Below are 18882 nucleotides of genomic sequence, written 5' to 3'. Positions count from 1 at the left end.
CTAGAATTCGCTCTAAATTTAGTTTTCAATTATATTTTGTAAAATTTCATTTTTTTTAGATTAGACAAATACTTAACCAATAGGGTTGCAGCAAGTAATTTTTAATTTCATTTTTTTTATATTTAGCAAAGGAATCCTTATAATTTTTATTTGATTTTTAAACACATTTAAGTGTAGTTTCAGTAGCGGGATAATTTTTAAACGTCGATTTTAAATAATTTATATTGTACCTAATTACAATTTGGATCTGTATTTAAATATAACGAATACAAGGTACCTGTTAGTTGTAAGTTTGTTATATGTTTTATTGAACCTCATTAATGTAACATTTTTTTTATAAAAATATTTTTTATAATTTTTGTTTTATTTCATTGCTTACCAAAACTAGTGCTACTAAATATCAATTCCCATTCATGGAATATAAGAATGGAGCAAGGATATTTTTTAATGGGAACTAATTTTTCGGGCTGTTATTTACATATTAGAGGTGTTACCGTGTTATATACCTACAATTTTCTTTTTTAATTATATTTTACCACCTCATTGTTTATAGAATTGCTTTGATTGAGATTTATTACCGACAAATTCCAATTTCCAATTTTTTACTGCCTAACCTAACCTAACCCAACTGCTCGGTTAATAATAATTTTTACCGGCCATTTAATTATTTTCCTGGGGCCGTATTATGATTTATGACCTCTTATAATTCCCGACAGTTTACGCCGTGAATTGAACTGACTGGCAAATACATATTATTATGTAGGTACGCAACAACCAGCCATGGTTAATAATTATGGTATAATATGATTATGAATTTTCTAGCCCGTTCAGTTCAAGCCGTAAATTGTCTGGAAATACGAGGTCATAATACGGCCCCTGCTCAATTATATATTTTATTATTCAATTTTGTTTACTTTACTGCTAACTAATTATTAAACGATGTATTTATATTTTTGTAACTGCACTACAACTGCCTCTTTAAATCTGTGCCATTTATAATTTATTGGAATTCTCAATCCTCATACAAGTTATTATTCAATAGGTACAAATTTTGTTGGAGCCACGCGTTCAATAGGTATTTCTCTATTTTATAAAAAGACCGTAAGCATAGTTTAATAATGAGCGAATTAATTAAAAGATAAGCCTAACGGCATTTATAACTAAAACAACATAATATTATTCTGGGGAGCATCGAAGCTATCACAGGCGAAAAGTAGCACGCTCGGCGGTGCACCGCGCATTCTCTCTTTTCGACGTCTAATCGATGTTGTTTTTGAAGATTCAATGTCGTGTTGGTAACCTATCTACTCTATGTCATATCATTAGTTAGCCACAAAAAGAAGCATTTTATTCATTTTGTATTAAAGTATAGAAAGTTTTTGATTGAAATAAAAAATCATTCAGCGACCCTTGTTTCGCAAATAATCATAATATTAATATTGTTCAGTGCATTAATAACCAGTTTATGTTAATGACATTATTTCTCTAGTAACTAGATTGGCCAAAAACTATATATGTAATTATGTTTTGGTTTTTATTCTGAATCAAGTACTTAGGACTGAATCTTAAAAATATCATTATGTTTCTAATACATGTCTGTTTGCATTTTTTTCTTTTGCATTATGGTACTAATTGTAAGTGTCGTATAATTGGTGCATATAAAATAATGAATTTGCTAAGAAATAATAATGCACAGAGAGTATAAAACTAGTGTTTTTTTATATTATATTATTTGCAGAGGTCATTTAAACTGTCAGGTTATAAAATAAAACACAAGATAGCTTATAATTTTTTTTATTCAAAATTATATGAAAATAATATTAAATTAATATTAGAACAATTTATTACATATTATAATTATATACTGCTATTAGCCTTGTTATAAATTTCCTTAAGCAGTCAGCTTTTTATATTATTAATTTTATAATGTGATTGAAGTAAGTTATATAAGAATGGCGTGAAGGATGCGGGTTCGAGTCCCGCCTCGTGATCGAATTTTTTCTATTCTTTATAAATTTATATTTATAAAGCATTTGAATGCCATAAAACCAAAAAAATATAAATTAAGTTATAAGTATCAATTAAAGCGATAGTGTTTTAATTTCATATTAAGTAGATTAATAACGGCCATATATCTGGAAAATTATCTTACTACGGCTTTGCTTGTGTTTCAAAATCTAAAATAACGCCGTTAGTACACCGACGCATGCGCGTGCGGCAGCGAATCTCTGCGAAACTACTGCGTAGCGAAATATCTGCGGAACGTTAGTACACAGCAATGTTTTCGCAACTTTTTCGCAATGCGTCTGTGTAATGGCCATTTCGCAGTTCCTTGCGAAACAATACTGACAAGGACGCAACTATTTCATCTATCTATGTGCTAGAGTGAGACATATCATATGCGAAAGCCTGCCACACTACTGACAGATTTTTCGTTGTTTCGCTGCCGCACGCGAATGCGTCGGTGTACTAACGCGAACGGCGTTATATAATTAAAATGTGATCGCAATTACAAACAGTGAGCGTTATTTTTATTATTTATTTTAGAAAATTATACATTTTGAAAATAAAGAATTTATTATTCAGTGTTCTCTTCCTTGTTATATCATAATAAGTCTTATTTATAAATGCAAATTCCATGTAAAAAAAATCTGATCCAAATTCATTCACACAAATTTATTAAATAACATCCATAAAACAAATTAATAACATTAAGTGCTGATTTTTCAATCGTTGGTTAAAACTTATTCATCGAATAACGTAACTACCATTTCAAAAATGTTTTCTTAGGCTAAGCGCGCACCACGATTTTAATTTTTGCGACACGATTTCAAAATCGCGCTGTAGAAAATCGCAGAGAGTACGGTGCGCGCACAACGATAATTTAATAGTGATTCTTACTCACTTTCATCATGGATTTCGTACAAGTTGCTTGTCTTTATTTACTACTTTAGAGGATAGCAAAAAAAAAAGAAAATTCGTCAATATTGGACTCATCCTTTTACAGCAGATAGAAATGTCAAAGGTTTCTTTTATCCATACTAATATTAGGTATAAATGCGAAAGTAACTCTGTCTGTCTGTAAATATGGTATAGAGATATTTTGATACCCGAGAAAGGCCATAGGATCGGTTTTATCCCGGAAATCCCACGGGAACGGCAACTATGCGGGTTTTTCTTTGACTGCGCGGGCGATGCCGCGGGTGGAAAGCTAGTCAGAAATACAATGAACTTCGGATGTATCGCAAAAAATTTTTTGGCTATTATAGAATGAAAATTCCACCAAAAGGCCGCCCTTGGTGCTTTTTTATTTTTTTTATTATTGTAACCTTTATGTAGGTATATTTTGTTTCTTGTACAATAAAGTGTTAAATAAATAAATAAATTCAAACCTTTGACAGATTACTGAATTTATGTTTACCAAACAGTACCTACCTATACCACTACGATGTTTACTGTTGGACAGACGCAACACAAGTGAAGTGCCGGCCGGGCCCGATAGTGTGATTTTATTATCGCAGTGCGCGCGGAACCATAGAATTTCATATTCTGCATTTCATTTTGGCGACAATCGCGTCGCGAGCAGTCGCAGCAAAATGTGACAAATCACAATTTTAAAATCGCTGTGATTATTTAATCGCATGTGCGCGCATTGTCATAGTAACTCATACGTTGTATTTCTGCGATAAAATAATCACGCTGCATAAAGTCGTGGTGCGCGCTTAGCCTTATTGTCCCTATTTGATAGTTTACAGGTGACATTTTAAAATGTTCGTGTAGTACTTTATTGGACGGATAAAAAGCAAGGAACCTAACTGGTATACCTAAAGTTGGAAATTTTTAAAAAACTTCATTTTGGCGGCAAGAGATGAAACATGTGCCAATCGATAGTAGGTACATCAAAATACAAATAGGAAATAATCTTTGGTAAAATGTCGTAATTGATACGGTTTCGGAATAAATAAGGGTTAAAAAATTTTTTTTTTTCAGTTTTTTGAATTATTTGTTACTTCTTACACTTAAAGGTTAAGACAAAGCATATAAAACTTCTAATTTGTAAAAAAAGGGTTTTAAAATGTTGCATTAGGTACTATCTAAACCAAAGTAATAAACCAACTTTGGGCTAGGGATACGCACGTGCGGTGCGTCACTTATCGATAGAGATGCAACGAATAGTTGTTTGGCCGGATACCGGATACCGGATGTTCGGCTTGACCACCAGCCGAATGTTCGGTATCCGGCCGCCGAATATTCGGCCGACGGCATTTTGAGTTTCGTGGGTGCGTGTCGCGCACCGGCACGCCGCGGCGGCCTGTGCAGTGCAGGTTTTGACTTGTTTCGTAGTGAACGTTCGCGCGGTCACAGTTCTTGGTAGAGACACTTTTATAGTGTCAGTGAAAAAAAATTTCGTTAAAAATAATAAAAAGCTTCAATTACAACTGTCTTTATTTCGATTCTATTTATAAAATCTACCAATTTTACTATCCGGTATCCGGCCTGATAGTACATTACCATCCGGTATCCGGCCGGATAGTAAAAAAGGGCCGGATAAGCCGGATACCGGATAGGAACCGAATATTCGGTGCATCTCTACTTATCGACAACCGTTATCGATATGGTTAGTTACGATGAAGATTAGTTTAGTTTCAGTTTCGGATGCAAATAAATTATTGAGTATTGAGTATTGGAGTAAATAAGTTTTTTTTTTTACTTTTTAATGTTTCTTACTTAAATGTTAAGGTAAACATTATAAAACTTAGAATTTGTAATAAAAGGTTTTTAAAAATGCTACATTACCATCAAAAGCAAAGTAATAAAAATCAAGCCCGCTTTGATTTTCAGGTGTCAGATCCATCACGATTCATCCCAAAGATATTATCAACGATGGAAAATCCTTATTCCATAGCATAAGCATGAATCTGACGCATTTCAAAACAGCCCTATAAAAGTAACTCAAGCTTCAAGCATTCATAATGTTTGTTATTCGGCCGCACTATGATCATAACAACTTACCACTGATAAATGAACGATTTTGTGACAGGTAGAAAGAAACAAATAATCATACATATTATTCAGATCTTTATTTATCAACTTACAATCTAAGTAAATAATAGAAGCTTTAAAAAAATATATGGAAGCAAAGCATCCGTTTGGTCTGCGGCAAAATAACTTAAGCTTTTTTGACTTTGTATACTTATTTATTGTAATTTATTGATTATTGATTTCCAATATGACATGTTTGCTCCCCAAAGTTGGTTTATTACTTTCGTTTTGATAGTAATACAACATTTTGAAACCCTTTTATTACAAATTAGAAGTTGTATATGCTTTGTCTTAACGTTTAAGTGTAAGAAGTAACAAATAATTCAAAAAACTAAAAAAAAAAAAAATTTTTAAACTCTTATTTATTCCGAAACCGTATCAATTACGACATTTTACCAAAGAGTATTTCCTATTTGTATTTTGATGTACTATCGATTGGCACATGTTTCATCTCTTGCCGCCAAAATGACTTTTTTTTTTATCGCAAATTGGTAGGTATACCAGGCTTCATACTAAAATGTCCCATGCTCTTTAACCAAGGATTGAAAAATCGGCTCTAAATCAAATGGCCGGTACACGAATACATTCCACATAATGAGCGTTTTCAAAATTTTATGGTCCCTCTTCACAATGAGCGTTGAGCGAGTAGTAGCAATCACAATAGTGTAGTCCTTAATGTCTATGATCGGCCGTCATTGTAGATGCTTATTCATAATCGCCGTAATGGCGGCAAACATCGACCATCATTTGTTGGGCCAACACTGCCAGTTGTGAAGAGGGCCAATTATAAACGTCGCAATCCAAACGCCGCGTTTCGCACGCCGCGTTTATTGCTCCAATTGCACGCCTTTCCCAGTCCACTGTTCGTCCAATTTGACATCACACTCCAAATCTCTCAACGCAGATTTGATATCAAAACCGAAGTCTTTAGCAAATTGTTCATATGCCTTGTTTAGTATTGGTTCTATTCCTAATTCTAAGAATTTCACGCTAAGATCTTTTGACCTAGCCACTATGTTTCTTATGGCCCAGCAACCGTTTTTCTGAAACAAAAAAAGTTTAAATAAATTAAATACACGCTTGAATTACATCAACTTATGAAATTATTGCATTATCACAGATACGAGTGCATCAAAATCGAGGTTAAAATGGTCGGTTATATAAAGATATACATACATACATCCATACTAATATTAAAAATGCGAAAGTAACTCTGTCTGTCTGTCTGTTACTCAATCACGCCTAAACTACTGAACCAATTTTCATGAAATTTGGTATGGAGATATTTTGATACCCGAGAAAGGATATTTTTTATATCGAGAAAATGACGCAATCCCAGAAATCCCACGGGGACGGGAACTATGCGGGTTTTTCTTTGACTGCGCGGGCGAAGCCGCGGGCGGAAACCTAGTGTTATGTAAAGCTAAAAAAATTGTGTTAAAAAGGAATAGAAATTACATACATTGACATCGAGATACTTAAGCGGAGAGCAAAATGTTTTTGCTACAGAGCATATACGAGCATAAACTTAGGGTGCTTATTCACCAATAATGTGCGAGGATATGTGCGATACTATTGGCTATTTACAAACATATTCCTCGCTACACATACTCAATCATATTTAGTGGAAAAGCACCCTTAACGGCCAGTCAAGTAGACTGGTCCAGGACCCATATTTCGACGGTGGAATTCCACCTTCCTTTCTTCATATAAAACTTTATCTTACCTGAACAGATATATCGTTCGGATAAGTATCGTGAGAACGTATATGGGCTGATGATGATGAGGATGGAACATTTCATCATGGGCGCTCTTTACCAACCATGAACAAATAAAAGTTTCTAAGCATTCCAACTCTATCTCACCTATACAGTTCTATCGTTCTAACTTTATCTCACCTGTACAGATCCTAACTCTATCTCACCTGTACAGTTCTATCGTTCTAACTTTATCTCACCTGTACAGATCCTAACTTTATCTCACCTGTACAGATCTATCGTTCTCACTTTATCTCACCTGTACAGATCTATCGTTCTCACTTTATCTCACCTGTACAGATCTATCGTTCTCACTTTATCTCACCTGTACAGATCTATCGTTCTAACTCTATCTCACCTGTACAGATCTATCGTTCTAACTCTATCTCACCTATACAGATCTATCGTTCTAACTTTATCTCACCTGTACAGATCTATCGTTCTAACTTTATCTCACCTATACAGATCTATCGTTCTAACTTTATCTCACCTGTACAGATCTATCGTTCTAACTTTATCTCACCTGTACAGATCTATCGTCCGAATGCATCAACATACACTGCACTATATGTTCCGCTACACCCGCGTCCACGAACTGCCGCGAATGTTCCGATTCACGTAACGTTAGAGCCGCTATACATTTCAGTGTTATGGCCGCTGCTGTTGGGTTGCTCTGGAAAAAAAATATTGAAATAAATATCTTTAAAAAAGTGGTTTTTAATTGACAAAATACAGAAATGAATTGTTTTCAGTTTTTTAATATCTTTATTATATAAAACATTTGTTTGTTCTAGTTGCCATCTGTTAGAAGCGATTTTAAATCGTCAAAATACGTACAGAATTGAATTTTCAGTTTATTTTTGCTTAAATTTGCAAAAACTTAATTATGAATCCCTTTTCGCTATTTAAAAGTATTTACATTGTCAATGACATTCATATTCTATATAATTCGTAGGACGGTGCTACAAAAAGATATGGTATGGCATACGTCGTTTATTAAGAAGTTGAAAGCAAAAACAACTACATTCTGGAGAAATTGAATAAAAATCAATATAATATGCAAAATTTAATTTTCAAACTTACGGAATGTCTCGCTAAAATGGACACAATGATTGGAACAATTCCGCTTCTCACCAACTGCCTCTTGACATCGTCGTTACCGGCGAGCGCTGTTATTCTGAAATAAATTTATTTTTATGTTATAGCATTACTACTTTTTTCATTCGTTCGTTTGTATTATTTATCACATTAACATAAATTAATAGAAAATTTACAAAAAAATGGTTTAACTGCGTATTTAGAATAATGCACGTTTTTCACTTTGAAAAGTTATGTGACCATGTTCTTAGACCAATAACATTTAACTCCGAGTTGTTTTGTTTAATCGATGTCATTGCTGTAAACTATTGTTAGTGATCATAGCAACATGAATATTTATTTTTATACAAACTTTACTAAGTTACTATAGAAACAAATAAATCAATACTGCTTACAGACTTACTTACTTTGCACTACGAAGTGTACGAAAAAATGGCATTTCCAAATAACGGGGATCATCTCTCATTCGGAGACAAAAACATCGGATTAACAACAATAAACAACTGGCAGAAACATAACAGCGAAATACTAAAAGGCGACATCATAGGAAAAACTGATAAAAACACGTCAATAACAAAAAACTGCATCGTCAAAGTGAACCAAACATCTTGCAACGACTTTAGCGACAGCACAGACCAACTCAAACACAGATCCAGACACATCAACTATTGGAAATCTGAATTGGAAAGAGCCATACGGGACATCGATGCAGAAATAAACGTTCTAGAAACTTTACGTCAGCAATTAAAAAACGCAATCGATACATTGAAGATCCCAGAATACATAACAGAGGAATGTCTTAACTTACGGCGCAATAGAATGCAATCTGACACCGTTTACGACGAGCCAGAAGACGCTTTATACAACGAATCAGTTTTAATACAAAACGTTAAAAGACTACAAGCGGATATGCTAAGAGATATTGAGAGTCAAATGAACATGAACATAGCCGCGAAAGAAGCTCTAGAACGCGACTGGAGCAACAAATATCTTGCTTTCAAATATGAAACCCATAATTCAGAACTGCAAACTAAATCCAGTAATGTCAAAGACTCAGCTGGTTCTACGAGATTATGCGAAGGACAATCCAACGTGCAATCATGGGAGCAATTCACAGTGAACGCGTTACAACAATTCAAAACTGCTATAGACAAATCGAAGGCATTGAGAGAAAGAGTTGACGCATGTCTCATAAATTCATCACGCGATTTGCGTTCGCAAGATATAGCTGTTGACAAGGCGTTAAGTGCTAGAATCGCGCGCACTGATCAAGTGAGAATCGAACTAGAGAACCAGTTAAAACTGACGCTATCAAAGATAGTGGAAACAGAGAACATTCTGGAAACTCTACACGAGGAAATGTTGAAGGTATCGCAGAGGATTCAAGTTGCGCAAACGAGATTGAACGTTAAGAACTGTAGGCCGAACGTCGAAAATTGTAGGGAGGGATCTCTAATCGGTTTGATTGAAGAAATACGCGATTTGAATGACAGTATGAGTCTGTTACAAAGACGTAGTTTAGAAACGGAGAAATTAAGAGCGGAGTTGATACACGAAAGAGGTAAATTGGAGAATGAAATAATTGTAAAGAAAAAAACACTGCATATAGATAACGAGCGGTGTTTGTTTTTGAGATCGTATTTTCAGTCCGCTGAGAAGTTATGCGGGTTTTAGGTTGGAAGGAAAGAAGAACGTATTGATAAAAATAAGAAAAAATCTAGAAGAAATCTACATAATAGACACATAGATTAAAAACCGTGAATGCATGTTGGGCTGTCAGTGACATATAAAGCATGTAATGTGTGTAGAATTTTTAATTGTTTTCAATAAATTGTATTGTAATAAAAACATGCTTTTTTCCGTCTACCTAAATTCAAATTTATAATTCTAGGATTCAATTCCCGTTAAATAAAAATTGTACTAATTAATCACCTGCAGTTTTAACGAAAAATAATATTTCTAATCTATTTAGACACTATACAATCAAACTTTAGTAACCCATAAAGTAATTTATCAATCAGTTTATCTGCAAGCTATGTAGTGCCAATAATTATTTCACACTTACATCTTGTAATTATATGTTAGAGCTTAGAATATTTCTAAACTTTTTAATTTTTAGCGTACACGAATTAACTTAACAGTCTAATAAACAAAGTGTCCCACTATCGTTGTACTAAACCCAATGAAACTTAAAGTTTTCATGCGCAAATCGAAAAAAAAATATTAACGTTAACAAAATGACGCAAAAAAAGAATTTGATTTTTTTATGTTAAAATGTTAAGCTAATAGTAGAAGACCTGAACATAGGTCGATCTTCACCGGCGTGATAATAGAATGAGACCAATTTTATAAAAAAAATTTAGTCTATTAAAAATTTATTAAAGACTAGCTTCCGCCCGCGACTCCGTCCGCGCGGATGTCGGTCTTTGCGTGGATGGTTTATTTCTCCATTTTGAGTAACTCGGACAATGACATCTTATAAATATCTATTGGACCCAAATACGGCTAGGTCTATAATAATACGCAACGTGTGTTCGCGGTACCTACTACAGAACAACGTCTATGGATAACTGAAAAATTGAGATTAGTTTTTTTTCTACGTATTTTTCCAGGATAAAAAGTATCCTATTTTACGCCCAGGATAATAAGGTATAATTATACCAAGTTTCATCGAAATCGAACCGGTAGTTTTCACGTGATGTCTTCACATACAGACAGACAGACAGACAGACAGACAGACAGACAGACAGACAGACAAAAAATTTTTTAATCACATATTTGGGTTTGGTATCGATCCAGTAACACCCCCTGCTAGTTATTTTTTCAATATTTTCAATGTACAGAATTGACCCTTCTACAGATTTATTATATGTATAGATGGGTTTGCTGAAAAAATCCTGGACAGGATATTTTTAGTTACTTATTAAAAATATTTTTTTTATTATGCAGTAACGGCTCCTATAATGTATTCATTGCGTCAATGAAAACATAATCTTTATCGTAAGCACGCGTGCGGTTAGCAAGTCAGGCGGGGGTGTACAAATTGAGTTTAACTTCAAATTCAATATTAATAATAACAATATTATTCAATTATTTATTTGCCAAGTGTTTAAAAATAAGTAGCCATCTGCTGGAAAAAAAATGCGTCTCGAATTTTATGAGTATTTTTAACGTAATCAGCATATGAAAAACTATAAGTTCCATTGAGCTTTGAACACCGATGGCGGGACACCCTGTATATAAAAGATACTTAAATTCTAGATTATAAAAAAAAAAACACAAAAAAAAAAACTCACAGCTTCCCAGCCTGCTGAGCAACAGCCATGTTCTCAAAGTTATCAGCGAGCACAGTGAACAGCACGCCACCATCGCACTCGGCCACTTTAGCGCACAGCTCGTGTCGGACCAGCAGGCTCGCTGACGTCAGCATTAGTTCCGATACGAGCGGCGGTTTCGTGTTCTCTACGATACACGATACATACTTACATACAAGATACACGATACATACATACACAATACACGATACACCTTACATAAGATACAATACACAAAAAATCGGTAAAACAAAAAAAAAATGCAAAAAATTACAAAAAATCTGCTAGGTAATTGATAACCTCCATTGTATTTGGGAACATCATAGCCATCCTCGATGAAAGAGCTATCTAACACCGAAAGAATTTTTCAAATCGGACCAGTAGATCTTGAAATAAGCGTGTTCAAATAAAACAAACTTTTCAGCTTCATAATCTAATATATAAAATTCCCGTGTCACAATGTTACCGTACTCCTCCAAAACGGCTGGACCGATTCTCGTGAAATTTTCTGTGCATATTGGGTAGCTCTGAGAATCGGCCAACATAATATATTTTTCATAACCCTAAGTGATAAGAGTAAGGCAGAACAACGTTTGCCGGGATAGTTAGTATTAATATAAATTTAAAATAAAAAACTACCAACCTTTCAATAAATTTGTCAGCGGTTCCAACAGCTGCATACCAAGTTCCCTTGCGTGTTCATGGGCTTTACCGAACTCCATACGAATGTCGTCGTCGAGTGTTAGCCGACGAATTACTTGTAGCGTTTCACTTAGTAACTGTAATGTGTGCTACTGTGGTTTAAAAGGCTTAAAACGTGATTTAAATTATATTAATGATAGTTGACGGTTTAGAATGTGATGTAAACATAATTTTGACGTGACAACGTCTTATAATTCGATAGAGCCGGCTGCACGCACGAAAAAACATGACTCATGCGGCGTTACCTCGCTCTGAGGCGTTCCGTAAGGCTTGAAGTGCAAGCGAGAGCGCGGAACGAGCGACAAAGAAGCACAATCGTCGTCACGTTCAACTATCGTCAGTAAACCGACTTTACAGACAACCAATTTTTTGACTCAATATTGGTTTTTTCAAAAATTATTAGTGGAAATTTTAGTACACTGGCTTAAAACATAATTTAAATGTTGCATTTAAATTCCATGCTTTGATCTTTTAAAACATTATTTTGTGTGGTAAACAATTTGGTTAGACATAATTCTATGTGTGTTTGTTTGTTTCAAATTATATACGATGTCAAAAATTAATTATAGTACATTTCATTCTTTTAGTATGGCTCATCTAATCTTATAAATATTCTGATAACAATAAAAAATATATGATTGAACGAAATAAAGTATCATTCAAACTTGTGATTTTTTTATACTTTTCCATATTTATATTATTATTAAAAGGCATAAGCGTAAACCAATTAAAAATATTTTCTATTACCTTTGTATTCCCCTTAATTTTCAGTAGTTTTTTCAAATTCTCTATAATATTTTGTGCGAAAATCTTTTGTCTATTTATTTCATGTTTAAGACAACATACACTTATCCATCTCAGTGTTGATTTTAAAATATCCTGGTTTTCCACATTATCTAATAAACTGAAAATTTATAAAATAAAAAATTAAAATTAATATTTTTTCTACATACATTCTTCAATTTTTTGAAACTTCTTTGTTGAGATTAAAATTCCAAGGTTGCATCATGGCAATACCATCACGTCATGGAGTAGGGCAGCGATTTTGTCAAAGAAGTTTCACTTCTATCTCTTTTTTTATGGATTAATATTGTATTGTAAATATTATTTTCTAAGACTCAGTATGTTTGGTTTCATATCATGATAATGTATTTAAATTATAAAAATATTTTTTTCATCTTATTATCAAAATAGCTTCCAACTAATATTATAAATGGGAAAGTTTGTGAGGATGCATTTTTATTAACTATACTTTCATGTAAAAATAACTGAACGAATTAAAATGAAATTTGGTAGGTAGCTGGAGACCCAGAATATAACATAAACCATGTTTATCCCGGAAATCCCACAGGAACATCTACAAGTGGAAATCTAGTATAATAATTTAGAAATTAAAGACTTTTTAACAGATTTAAAACGCGATCTATTCATTATATTATTTTCCTGACATTTCGAACACTTTACAGTGAGCGTGATCACGGGGAGATTGACCATTAAAAAGTCTTTAATTTCTAAACATAATACTCGCGTAACTCGAACACTAGAAAATACTAGTATAATAATTTTTCACATTATTTTAATACAGTAAGAATTATTTTTTCTTATAATTTACTTACGTTTTCATTAACTCTATTCCTTTTGGATCAAGTAAGTCTGGCTGACTGTCCATCAATGCTGTTAGACTTATTAAAACTTTCTTTAAAAATGCAATTTTCTCAGTTTCATTGGGAGTTCGTATGTATGATTTGTAGGAGGTATCTAATAATTCTATAAGTATGTTATACGCCCCTTCTTTGCCTGCTCTCACTCTATGTGCTATGTCTTTGTTGCATTCTGCCTGAAAACAAGAAAATTTATCATTTAATTTTTATTTATTCAATAATATCAGTTCATATTAGGGTTTGATAATATCCAATACTAGCTGTGCTCTGCGGTTTCACCAACATTGCTCCGCTCCTGTTGGTCTTAGCGTGATCATAAATAGCATATAGCCTTCCCCAATAAATGGGCTATCTAAACACAGAAAGAATTTTTCAAATTGGACCAGTAGTTCCTGAGATTAGTGCGTTCAAACAAACAAACTCTTCAGCTTTATAATATTAGTTTAGATTACTAAATAGTATAAAACAAAGTTCCTATTGTGGTCTATCTGTCTCTATATACCTACATGCTTAATTTTTAAAACCTACAGAACGGGATTTTGGTGAGGTGTTTTTTAATCCATAAGAATAGTTCTCGAGGAAGGTTCTAGTGAATAATTTGTTAAGTGTTCTACAAAGACACGCATGGAAGGCCTGTTTATTATAAACATTAAAATATTGATAAAAGATGTTCTTTACCCTTTTAAAACAGTAAGTATTAGAAGCGAGTATACTTTTTCATACATTTAATTTTATATAATAGTATAAAAATAAATCACTTACAATTAATACATCCAGTTCCTTTGATATTTCTTCACTATTATTTCTCGGTAGTTCCTTCAATTTTGTTACAGTAATGCTTACTAAATGATTATCACCTGGGCCTAGACTCAAATCCCGAATAATGTTTGATAAGTCCACACCCTGAAAAATCAAGTTTATGTAGTTTTTTTTTTTAGAAATGCATAGCATATTATTCACTTGTTCTTATGAGTTCTAGTGCTATTAAAATAATGGAGTATATAAATATAATACTTGAGCTTCAAATTGTGCTACTGCTTCTTTTATAGCATCTTCAGGAGTCATATCAAATTCTTCAATATTCTCCCGAACCACTTCGTCGTACGTTTCCTGACTTATTATGCGAACCATTTTCAACGTTAATTATTAATTACTTCAATTTTCTATGTTATTAGTAGAATAATTGCGTTAAAATAAATTTATTTATCAACAGCAGGAATTTGAAAGCCGAACAATTTGACTGATTGATTCATCTGTATATAAAAAAAAAATGCAAAATTGCGTTTGTCATTGTCAATGTCAGTAAACACATGTTCGTCTATAGATTGTTGCGAACTCAGAGCAATAAACCGTTGCGAATATTGAAAATTTATTGCAAAAGATATTTGCTGCGAAATTATTTTATTTACTTAATAAAATTGCTTCAAGAAATAATACACTAAAATTATTATTCTTATATTTTTGTTCAGTGTGAGTATCCACTTTTTATTAGAATTTACTTTGACATTGACGTAAAACAGATTTTTCTATGTTTCACTGGACGATCTTAAAATTTAAATACGGCATTACATAAATGCGAATAGATTTTTCGTAACACGTAAAAGTATAAAAAATCCTTAAATTTGTGCATTAATATAGGCCAATTTGATTAATTTTTATGTTTTAATTAAATAATTATCAATATCGGTTACAAATAGAAAAGTTTCAAATAATATCGCAACGTTCCACTGTACAATCATTGTTATATGGATGACGCATACCCTATACAAAAGCAGTGAATAAATGTTATGTGCAATTTTGGATTCTATAATCTCTAGGCGTAATTAGTTCAATCTTGTGATAGAGGGTTTTGTTTTACATCTAGCGTAATAAGAACTAAACAAAATGAGTTTCCTTGGTAAGCTCTTCGGAGGCAAGAAAGAGGAGAAGGGACCAACAACACACGAAGCTATACAGAAATTACGTGAGACGGAGGAGCTGTTAATCAAAAAACAGGAGTTTCTAGAGAAAAAAATCGAAGGAGAAATACAAACGGCTAGGAAAAATGGCACTAAAAATAAGAGAGGTTAGTATAATTTATGTGCTTTTAAATCAGGATCATGCTGACGTCTTTTTTCTTACGATAACTATGTATACTGTGTCGTATATGCTTTGTTGACATCCGCATTGCTATGCTATAAGTAAAGACCAACCTACATATGGATTGAAGTTATGTTCATTATCATCCTCTAATCTAAATTAGCAACGTTTTGTTGTAAAATATCTTGTCTTGTATTGTAGAAGTATAACAACACACAACAACAGTATAACAGTAATTATGTTACTGGTGTTTATAATTAATGTGACTAGGAGTAAGGTCATTAACTATTTACAAACTATCATTGTCTATAGCTTCAATAAATCTTTTACACTTTTTTTCTTTTTAATTTTATAAAAAATTATGACCTTCATGAATAATAATGTCCAAATGGATCAAGTCATCAAGGATACAGTACAATAAATTCATTTCCTCAATTTCTCAACAATAACAGTATTTTCAATTGATTAAAAATTTATTTTGGGTTTATTAACAATGAATTGAGGTTTATCTACGTAAAGTAACTAATATAATAAATAGATTATTTTAAGGCTGACAGATTGCTTTACACACTTGGCCTGCATATTGGTAATAATTCATATAAATGTAACTAGCGGTCCACACAGGCTTCGCCAGTGGTACATGCTTACATTTGCTCTACATAAGCACCATCAATGTTCTTCAAGGGATTATAAAAAAGAATAAACCAAATTTAATTGAAATCTAATATTATAAAAAAGAGTTTTATACCACACTGACTTATTTATATTTATATTACTTAAATGCAAAATATTAAATCTCGTTTTCCAGCGGCGATTGCTGCGCTCAAACGTAAGAAGCGTTATGAGAAACAGCTCACACAGATCGATGGGACACTCACACAGATTGAAGCGCAGAGGGAGGCACTAGAGGGAGCCAACACTAACGCTCAAGTGCTCAACACAATGAAGGAGGCGGCAAATGCTATGAAACTGGCTCATAAAGATATGTGAGTATAATTATGTGGGAATGCAGGATTTTTGGTTAAAAAAAATATGTCTGGCACTCGGGGACTGCTGCGGTAAAGCTATTGCATAGCATGCCTTCAAGCCACACCTCCGTGTCTGTCGGAGTAGGATGCGTGAGGTTTTTCGTTATGCAATTTCTGGATTCGGTCCCCGCGCTCAAGGCCCGCGATAGAAGCTATGCAATAGCTTAAAAATAATGAATGAATGAGAGAAAAGAACTTTATTATTATAAATTTATAAAACTTATTACCAGCTGGATATTTATGGGAGTTTAGTAGAATATGAATCCTAAGTTCTTTTTAGTGTTGATGTTATAGTTGCAACAGATTTATTATACCTAAGAATCAAATGTTATAAGGCGCAATCAAAAGTGTTACCCGAAAAAAGAATACACATTATAATAGTAGAGGAAAACAATGAATCTGAGATATTACCTGTCTTATATATGAATTTTATTACAATTTCATATTTATTTTCTAGACAAACATAACGTCTTGTAGAAAGTATTTCCTCACAATAAACATAGCATAGCATTATACAGTCTTATTAAAATATTCAAACACTAAATTTAATTATTCTTTCCCACTTCCAGCGACGTGGACAAAGTGCACGACATTATGGACGACATCGCAGAACAGCACGATATCTCACGTGAGATTACCGAAGCTATCAGTAATAATGTGGCCTTCCCCAATGATATTGATGAAGACGAGCTTGAGAGGGAATTGGAGGAGTTGGAACAGGTATGTTGTTGTTTTCTTATGATTATAAATTAAGTACATATTATATGAATAGCATGTCATATTATTCATTAGTCATAATAACAATTTAGATAATTAAAATGTACTTGAATTATACAATTAAAACAGAGAATCCTAATATTTATAGACATTAACATTAATTGTCTAATGTGATAGGTGCTCTGCTTTGTTTTCTATATTTTTAGTCATCATCCTAATCAAAGGTTATAAATCCAACGAACTGAATAATTTTGATCCGTACAGCATTCCTTTAATACTAGTGGTTGAAATTACCCAACTTTGTTTTATATATAATAATATGTATTTACAAGTAATTTCTTGTAAACAACTAAATAAGAAACTGAACTGTACTCATTATAGATATCAAAATAACAACAACGATAATGTTCTATTTAACCCATCAAATACCACGCTAATATCTACTATTCCTTTTCAGGAGGAACTAGACAAAGAAATGATTGGAATCAATGTACCAGCGGACAATCTACCAGATGTGCCCACCGCGGAGCTGGCCACCGATAAGCCTAAACCTAGCAAATCTAAGGAGACTGGTTAGTTATATGTACATACATACAAAAGCTGTATATGGACCTACGTATCTCACGCAATGATAGTTATCAAAAAGATTTTGTGGTTTATTTTCTTTGCTGCTCTTATATATATAGGGGGATGTTATGTATTATACAAATCTAAAAAAAAAATTGACTGGATGATTTATCAAAATCATAGTTTATCACAAAATGGCAGGTATTTTAATATAACAAGCTATTATTGAAGATAGCAGTGTGAATTATTTCTGACATTTAGTAAGAGATAGTTTGCGGAACTTCTCGACCTTCTCTTTGCGTTTTAACGGCAGTAAAGTAAGCTTAAATAAAAATACCTAACCTCCACAATTTTTTTGGTTGTGTGATTAGAAAGTGACATATAAGGTGCCGCCATCTCTCTTTTTAAATGTCGAACATTTTGCCTTAACTCACTTTAAACACGATGTTTTTTTTAATAGTTTGTTTCTTTTACAGAGGACGACAAAGAATTCGCGCTGCTACAATCCTGGGCTACATAAAAACCTCAATAATAATGTGCTTGTGATAAAATGCAATTCATATAACTGGCATGCATACAGCTTAAATAATTTCTCACTATATAATATAATAATATGTTATAGGGGTTGTACATTGTTCATATAAGAATTTGTTTAGAAATAAAAATATTTTTTTAATGTTTCCGTTTTTTATATTCACTATCGATTCAATACTAGATTTAAGGCTCATCTTATGAATAAATAATATAATATGTAATAATAATGTTTTTGTTTATTAATGGCGAATTTAATTGTGTGTATAATATGTTCAATTGTTGTATTTTATTGTTTATTTATCAGAATATAATGTATGATTAATTTTATTTTTAATTGTCGTTTTCAATTCCCAACGCTTTGACTTAACCAACTAATAACTCA

The 18882-nt window shown here is 32.8% G+C and overlaps 3 protein-coding genes across 3 annotated transcripts; 2 read left to right on the top strand and 1 right to left on the bottom strand.

Annotated features, from left to right (window-relative positions):
- Positions 1-5579: 5579 nt before the first annotated feature.
- On the bottom strand, positions 5580-14821 carry LOC123703097 (armadillo repeat-containing protein 6 homolog). The gene is made up of 9 exons (XM_045650978.1): positions 14590-14821; positions 14338-14478; positions 13531-13751; positions 12662-12818; positions 11856-11991; positions 11195-11360; positions 7884-7977; positions 7324-7473; positions 5580-6086 (listed from the first exon to the last, which is right to left on the bottom strand). Exons 1-9 carry the CDS (start codon positions 14704-14706, stop codon positions 5871-5873), a joined length of 1398 nt encoding a protein of 465 aa, XP_045506934.1. The 5' UTR covers positions 14707-14821; the 3' UTR covers positions 5580-5870.
- On the top strand, positions 8302-9572 carry LOC123703098 (tektin-4-like). Its single transcript, XM_045650979.1, has one exon. The coding sequence runs from the start codon at positions 8331-8333 to the stop codon at positions 9570-9572; it is 1242 nt and encodes a 413-aa protein (XP_045506935.1). The 5' UTR covers positions 8302-8330.
- A 492-nt stretch (positions 14822-15313) lies between the features above and the next one.
- On the top strand, positions 15314-18646 carry LOC123703247 (charged multivesicular body protein 4b). The gene is made up of 5 exons (XM_045651188.1): positions 15314-15640; positions 16463-16640; positions 17252-17402; positions 17857-17971; positions 18443-18646. The coding sequence occupies exons 1-5, from the start codon at positions 15460-15462 to the stop codon at positions 18484-18486; spliced, it is 669 nt and encodes a 222-aa protein (XP_045507144.1). The 5' UTR covers positions 15314-15459; the 3' UTR covers positions 18487-18646.
- Positions 18647-18882: the final 236 nt, after the last annotated feature.

The sequence above is a fragment of the Colias croceus genome, chromosome 25 (assembly GCF_905220415.1).
Source record: "Colias croceus chromosome 25, ilColCroc2.1".
Lineage (NCBI taxonomy): Eukaryota > Metazoa > Arthropoda > Insecta > Lepidoptera > Pieridae > Colias > Colias croceus.
This window is presented reverse-complemented; position numbering and strand designations above follow the sequence as displayed.

Bases quoted from the DNA above. Each gene is read 5' to 3' on its own strand.
- LOC123703098 (XM_045650979.1), top strand. From the start codon at position 8,331: ATGGCATTTCCAAATAACGGGGATCATCTCTCATTCGGAGACAAAAAC.
- LOC123703097 (XM_045650978.1), bottom strand. From the start codon at position 14,706: ATGGTTCGCATAATAAGTCAGGAAACGTACGACGAAGTGGTTCGGGAG. The intron at 13,752-14,337 runs GTAAGTGATTTA...TCTTGTTTTCAG, and splicing joins AGGAACTGGATGTATTAATT to GCAGAATGCAACAAAGACAT. The intron at 12,819-13,530 runs GTAAGTAAATTA...ATAAATTTTCAG, and splicing joins GGAATAGAGTTAATGAAAAC to TTTATTAGATAATGTGGAAA.
- LOC123703247 (XM_045651188.1), top strand. From the start codon at position 15,460: ATGAGTTTCCTTGGTAAGCTCTTCGGAGGCAAGAAAGAGGAGAAGGGA. The intron at 16,641-17,251 runs GTGAGTATAATT...TCCCACTTCCAG, and splicing joins AAACTGGCTCATAAAGATAT to CGACGTGGACAAAGTGCACG. The intron at 17,403-17,856 runs GTATGTTGTTGT...ATTCCTTTTCAG, and splicing joins AATTGGAGGAGTTGGAACAG to GAGGAACTAGACAAAGAAAT.